At 39.2% G+C, this 7023-nt stretch overlaps 1 protein-coding gene across 2 annotated transcripts in view; it reads left to right on the top strand.

The window, feature by feature from the left end:
- Nucleotides 1–4291, top strand: part of abcb10 (ATP-binding cassette, sub-family B (MDR/TAP), member 10) — an 11917-nt gene extending 7626 nt beyond the window's left edge. For both annotated transcript variants that reach the window (XM_046033034.1, XM_046033033.1), the window contains 3 exons: nt 31–65; nt 305–363; nt 501–4291. In XM_046033034.1, coding sequence (XP_045888990.1) covers nt 31–65; nt 305–363; nt 501–694 — 288 coding nt within the window. In that variant the 3' untranslated portion in view covers nt 695–4291. The remainder of the gene's footprint in view (nt 1–30; nt 66–304; nt 364–500) is intronic.
- The last annotated feature ends 2732 nt before the right edge of the window (nt 4292–7023 follow it).

Genomic DNA, 7023 nt, shown 5'->3' with positions numbered 1-7023 from the left:
CTGTGGCCCCCCCCCCCCCCCCCCCCCCAGAATCCTAGGATACTGCTTCTAGACGAGGCTACAAGGTGAGAAAAACTGAGGCATGATTAAAGAATTGTTGTGGACCAGCTAACAAGATTACATTACTTACAATACTTTCACTATCGTTATCCTGTTGGCCGTTATTTACTCCTCTGTCCTACAGCACTGTAGATTTGTGTGAAGGTTATGATGATGATGCTGCCTTTAGAAACAGTTTTATAGTGCAGGTTAGAGACACAGGTTACTTTGTCGAAGAAAATCCTGAACAACTGTCTTTCCTCAGTGCACTGGATGCTGAGAACGAGTTCCTGGTCCAGGAAGCCTTGGAGCGTCTGATGGAAGGTAGATCTCTCCTTCTTTTCCGTCTCTCATTGTATTAATTTGAGAATAAAGCTTAAATTGTGGTTCTACAGGTACACTGATGCCTTTCTTTGCTTCTCCTGTTTTATTATTCCCTGCCCCTTTCACCCAATCAACAGGGAGAACGGTTGTGATCATCGCTCACCGTCTGTCCACCATCCAGAATGCGAACGCCGTTGCTGTACTGGAACAACGACGTATAGCCGAGTGTGGCCAGCACACAGAGCTGCTAGGCAACAGGCAAGGGCTGTTCAGAAAACTGATGGAGAAACAGGCGTTTCTACAAGAAGAACAGAAACGGGCACTTCGCTGAGACGACCAGGAATACAGACGAGTGGATGAGAAAGAGGGAGAGGTGAGGTCGATGGCTGGGAAAGTGGCTTTGCTCCTCAAAGGAGCTTTTATCCTCATCCTACCCATGCAAGGTATTGCCTTACATGGGTAGAGGTGGATAAAAGCTGAGGAAAGCAGAACTTTTCACAAGACTACAGATGAACACGAGAGAGAGAGCAGATTGGTAAGCCAGGAAACCTAAAGGGATTCTCTTAAATGCTCTATCCTTTTGCTGGAATGACTATGTAGCACCACATGATGAGCTGTTTGAAAAGGAAACATAACCCCTTTTGTTCTCTGCTGTCTGACACTGTAGTCTGTTATCACTTTACAATTTTTCACAAACAAACCAAAAACAGTCCAGTATGATGTGAACTGCTAAATATGTATTTCTTTATGAATTTGTGTCTATTTATTACTGACTTTTTAAACTCAAAGCTTACATGCAGAGCCTGTCATTTTAGAGTTTAAACAAGTCAAATGAAGCAGCTACTTGTGTTGTAAAACAGGACTACACACCATTCTTACCAATCTTTGATAACAAGAACACAGATTAATTTATGCACATTTGTCATGGAAAATTAGTGTGCTATGTAAGTGATTGTCCTGTAAGTCACAGCTGAGGTGCTGCACATCTGAGAAAAAACAAAAACAAAAAGCATTGGTCTCACTGTATCATATTTAAACTGGGTGTGGTTTGCTAAAATGTTTCTGTTCAGTTCACTTTTTAGTTTTTCTTGCTTTGGATTTATTTTACTTTATCATCTTGATATGTCTAACAACATAAAATGTGCACTGTTGCTTGGGGGAATTCGACTGAGGGCTGTTAAACAGCCTCTTTTCTGGTGAATGTCCTGCTTTCAGGGAGGAAGGGTCAGAGTCAGTCAGTTTTTTCAGTCAGTCAATTTTTCAGTTTTGTATTTTCCCTTCAGTTTTGTATAGTGTCTTCAAAAAGTTACACAGTGCCGGTCTAAATGTAGTCTTAGCATTCTTGGTCTAATCTAGTAATGGTGGATAAACAGAAACCAACACTTAACTGTGTGAGAAAGTGCCGCGGTTCTGACTGTATACTGTTGACCACTGTGTCTGTCAGTCTGTCATGAGTCATGATCGTCCCCCCTCCATGCTGTGTTCACTGGTAGTTGTTCACACAATGTGCACTGGGCCAGCATTAAATGCTATATAAACAGCTGTAAAACCAGGGACATCTTAGCCACAGCGCTATTGAGCCAGCTAAATATTACAGCTGGCTTGGAGAGCCTGACTAAGAGGTAATGATTCTCCTCAGTAAATATTTGGATGGTAAATGACCACTTCCGTGCTCAGGGGCAGTCTAGACCGGAGTGTTTCAGAGGATTTTCTTCTTTTCTTCTTTATTTGAATTCGCCACTGCCCTAAAGGGAATATAGAGTCCCCAGTTTTTGTTGATTGAACTACTTAAGGACAAACATCCTTTGTTCATTGAGAAAATATTTGCTGTGATTCTGGAAACAGGTTTGACTGGGTGCTACTAAAAGTTTAACTATCATTTAACAACAAGACTTGTTTTATGGTTAAAAAAACCTAATGAACAACAAATCAAACTGTGGCTATATGATGTTTGTCATGGCTCTGACACATCACATCTGGCAGATGAGAAACTCTAAACAACATTGATATACAGCGCAGGATATATACAAATGATCACATATTATTAAAATCAGTGTCTTCAGAACTATATATCTTATATTTCGGTTGACTTAGAGGTCAGGACTTAGTGGTGGAGCTTTCTGTTTCTGTTAATGCTGTTAATACATATAGTAGATAAAGCACCTTGTATAATCAACAAGATTTTACTACAAGATTTTTTTTACTTCTGAGACTGCAAACCTGTGTGTATTTCTCTGAAGGTTTATGACAGGCGGGGATTAGAAACTTGAATCACTGTGAATGTAATTCACAATTTGAAGACAGTGATACAAAAAGACTCTTAAGACAGTGGATCGTGGCATTTAAATGAACAGGCTGGATACCATTCAAACAAGGGACAAACGAGTATAAATTAATACAACATTAATCAATGGTAATTGGCCCTTTCAATAGCCGACTATTGTTGTCTGTGTACAATATAAATTTAAAGGTTTTATATATATTTATTACAGTGTATATAGACTGTATGACAGCAGAGCTCAGAGCTTACCTTTATTACAAGATTAATGTTATTATGGACAGTTTTCATGTTCTTTGTTTTTTTTTATTGCTATGTACACCTAATAGGCAAGATTGTCATTTCCTTACAATATCTTTGTTTCCATTTCAAAGTAAAATTTTACTGCAGAGTGATGCTTTGAACCTAGACTCTGAACGTCATATGTCCAGACTTGTTTTGTTGATCCCATGAAAGTAAGTTGATAAAAGTATCAAACTCATCTCTGCCCATCAGAATTAAATGGAAAGAATTCATGTTGTGTCAGAAACACATGCTGAAGGTGCTTGAAAGTTTGTCTGTTAATGATGGATCCATGTCTTTATAACAAATCACATAAGACTGCTGGGGATTTCTTTCTTAATGTGTGCGATATAAATAATATGGCCTAATGATGAATTTATAGATTTTTGATTAATTTTGTGTTTTGTTAAATTATTATACATCTATAAAGTGAAATATTTTATAGATAGTGTACATATAATAGTTTAATTTGTTGTCCACAGTTTTTTTCTTTTTTTTTTTTTTTTTTTAAGTTTTGTCTGCTTAGGAACATGTATACTGGTATTAAATCAGAACACATTTAAATGTTATAAAGTTTTTTTTGTTTATTAGTGAAGGCAAAATATTTCATTGTTTCAAGGGGTTGGACAGATCCCAACTGTAACCCAAACTTTGTAAAATCTATAAGGAAGTTTCAGTGGTTCAATTGTTTTTAATATAATATAATATTTTTGATTAAAATGAGCGGTAATGCTGCCTGCATTAATTCACCGTTTCCCTACAGAGCCACTTAAAGTGATGGGAAGAGGAGGTGCACTCACAACCCATCTCCTCTATCACTGTAGATTATATTTCATAGCTTGTTCACATTTGCTCATTCAACATTTTTATAATACATAACTGTTTTCTCAACAAACTCTCACTAGTTTGTGGGTTTCCGTGCATTATGTTAGGCTGTCAGTAGGTGGTGCTGTTGCATCATTCTTTGAGCTACAGCCAGGCTCAGAAGCTTAGGTCCTCCATCAGAGCAAAATAAAACTTCATGGTAATGATATGAGTAGTGTGTATTCAGCTGTTGGTGGGTTGTGTTGACAGTGTGGTGAGTTTCTCATGCAAATAGACTCTGCATTCTCACATTGTCCCATCTGCTGGCACCTAGACAGGTCCTGGCAAAGCAGTAAATTTATGCTTTCAATTGATTTATCCTGCTTTGTAAGTGCTTGTCGCACTTGTGGGACAGGTTAAGAGTCTGTCAAGATGTATCGACCAATTTAGATATTTACAATCATGTCCGTATGCATATGTGATATGTGAAAATTGCCAGTACAGGCACAAGAGGCAAAGTCATGCTGTAAAATACCAATGAAATAAAATATTTTATGAATTAAACTATCTCTCTCATTCTTGACATGTTTCCTTTAAACAGTTTGATATGTCTGTCTGTGTGATCAATAACTACTGTCTCTCACTTCTTAAAGTAGCATTCTCCTTAAGCAGTGGGTCAGCCCCTCCATAAGAGGCAGCAGTTGTGCCCCTATTCTGCAGAGGACGGCTGTGCTGGCTTATGCAGCTGACCAGGTGCTGCTCAGCCCTGCATGGGTTTCCAATTCCATCTCCATGTGCCGTAGCTCCCCTCACTTTTCTGTGTATCCACCACGGGCTATTTGAGGAAATGAAGTTCTGACCCTTACACAACAAAATGATGGGATAATCTGTTTGCTTATCATTTGAAAAACATCACATATAACCTTTGTTCATAATGAAGGGCAGAAAAAAATCTAAAGAATTATTCTTTATAAATTCATGCTGCATTTTGGTTAAGCTCAACCATGCGACACGACCATGCAGAGGTTTACTAGTGGAGAGAGCGTCTTCAGCCTCATGGTGAAATCTCAAAGAAGAAATGACAAATATGGAACATCCCACCACTTTGAAACAAGGTGTGCTTTACAGGCACAATATGATGTTAGGTTTTCTATGAAAACGAAAGAACTATCCCCAATACTCTCTGTGGGCCAGACTCCCAGTTCTGCTTCTCTGTAGTAACGTCATATTTTTCCTGTCACACATGAAGCAGAAACCAAACACCATCTTCTGCAACAAATATCATTAAAATGTTTTTTTTACTTTAGGAGATGTTTGGATTATCTTTGGAGAGGAGTGGCCAGGAGGCACGCTGTCCAACACCTCCTCTTCCATGATGCCCTGTTTATCCTCATATGGCGCATTAGAAAGCAGCATTAGAAAGCAGTGCACACTCAGCAAGTTGCACTGATTTGCGCAGCACATCACTAACAAAAATTAGTCTAAACAGGAGGAGGAATGTGTCCTTAAACTTCATGGGATCAAATCACACAATTTACCACTTATTAAAGGACATGTTCACATTTTTACAAGCCTGTCTTAAAGAAAAAACTTTTTCAAATCACATTCTCAATCCTGGCTGTTGTTTTAAGACAAACTTGAAAAAAACCTATGTGAACCTAAGCACTTTTACCTGTCCATTAACAATATCTTCAGTATCAGTATCCTCAGACTTTCTTCACTGTAACACATTAGAAAGGAAACTTCCCCAGCCAGACTCCTGTCTGTTCTCTCTTTCAAAACAAATCTACTGTACATGCAGCACAAGAGCTTCAGTCGTCACTCTGCCACACTTAAAAAGGTAGGACTCTCATGTGCAGCGAGTGTATTGGTTCCAGCGACTGAATGCAGAGGCGTGTGCTATTCTTACTTTCTCTGACACTCTGACCCTCTGTGCTCTCATGATAGAGAGAGAGAGACCGAATGAGTTGACTGAAATAAAATTCTGACTGAATAGGTAGCAAGGTAGACGACTGTAAAAAAAAAAAAAACATAACACATCCATTTGTCTCTACCTGTCCACTTCTCTCCCTTTTATTTTACTGGCTAAAATTCTTGACATATGATCACTATGTCTATAACCCAATAAAAAATTACTGTACTTCTTCTTGCCCAAAGTCTGTCCCTCAGCTGACTGGGTTACATATCTTCTGACAAACTGAACTGTTTTCTGCCACCTGCTGCACACGCCCTTTCACCTTCCTCTTTCTCCTCCTCTCCTCCAAGTAGACTCTCCAGGAGACTTCCTTGAATCTCCTCCCCCTCAGCCCCTCTGACCTCCCCTCTTTCCCTCACTCCCCTACAACTGCCAGCCCCTCTACATTTTAGGCGCTTCATAGGCCCTTGGATTCCAAAATGGCTCACAACAAGTGCATAAAAGTAGCTCTACCTTGCTCTGTGGCCCCTCTAATCCACGACCCCCTCCCATATCACACACAGAGTGTGTTACTTTCAGTCTGCACCCGTGCAGCCCTCTCCTTTTCAATCTCCCTGCAGACTGAAGATTTCCCTCCCTCCCTCATCTTACCCTGTGTTTCTTGACATATTAATGAAACATTGAGGATTCCCTCTAATAGCGTGCAAAACTTGCAGCACCAAATGATGCTACTTCACATTACTGCTCAATTAAAAACACCTGATTGAAAGTATGAAAGACATAAAAATGTATTTGCTTATCATTCACTTTTCTCTTCCACCTGTTCCTCTCCATTAACCTGTATTTACTGTCAATACGTCATATCCAACCACTTGCTTTCTGTTGTCTGCTATAGCCTAATGAGGATCTAGCTCATGAAAGGTTATATATTAACATTTATCTGCTCTCGCTTGAGTCCAGCTTTAGGTTATGATGTGAGAGCACAAAACAAGTCACCTGTTTGCACAAACAATTAGGTCCAGCACTCCCTTATCTGTTATTTCTTCAATTGCTTCCCTCTTTGTAGAACATTTAACTTTCTGTGACAAAAATGTCACGAAATAAAAAGTTACATTTTCTAGCATTTCTTGTTATGAACATACTTCATGAAGTTCCAGATGCTAATCCACATTGATTTGGTCTCATTTTCTATTTTTTCCTGCAACATTAGCTTTCAGCAAAGGAATCATTAGGTGTCATGCATCTCTCTCCCTTGATTTACCAAATGAGGTCTATTTTTCTCTACACTTCTCCCTGTTCCTCTGTCATTCCTCACTTCCGTAGAGTTTATTATAAACTCTTTGGCACCTCCTCTTCCGCTCCTTCTGGTCACTCAATCATT

The sequence above is a fragment of the Micropterus dolomieu genome, linkage group LG20, assembly GCF_021292245.1.
Source record: "Micropterus dolomieu isolate WLL.071019.BEF.003 ecotype Adirondacks linkage group LG20, ASM2129224v1, whole genome shotgun sequence".
Classification (NCBI taxonomy): Eukaryota; Metazoa; Chordata; class Actinopteri; order Centrarchiformes; family Centrarchidae; genus Micropterus; species Micropterus dolomieu.
Note: the sequence above shows the minus strand (reverse complement) of the source record. Positions and strands in the feature narration are given on the sequence as shown.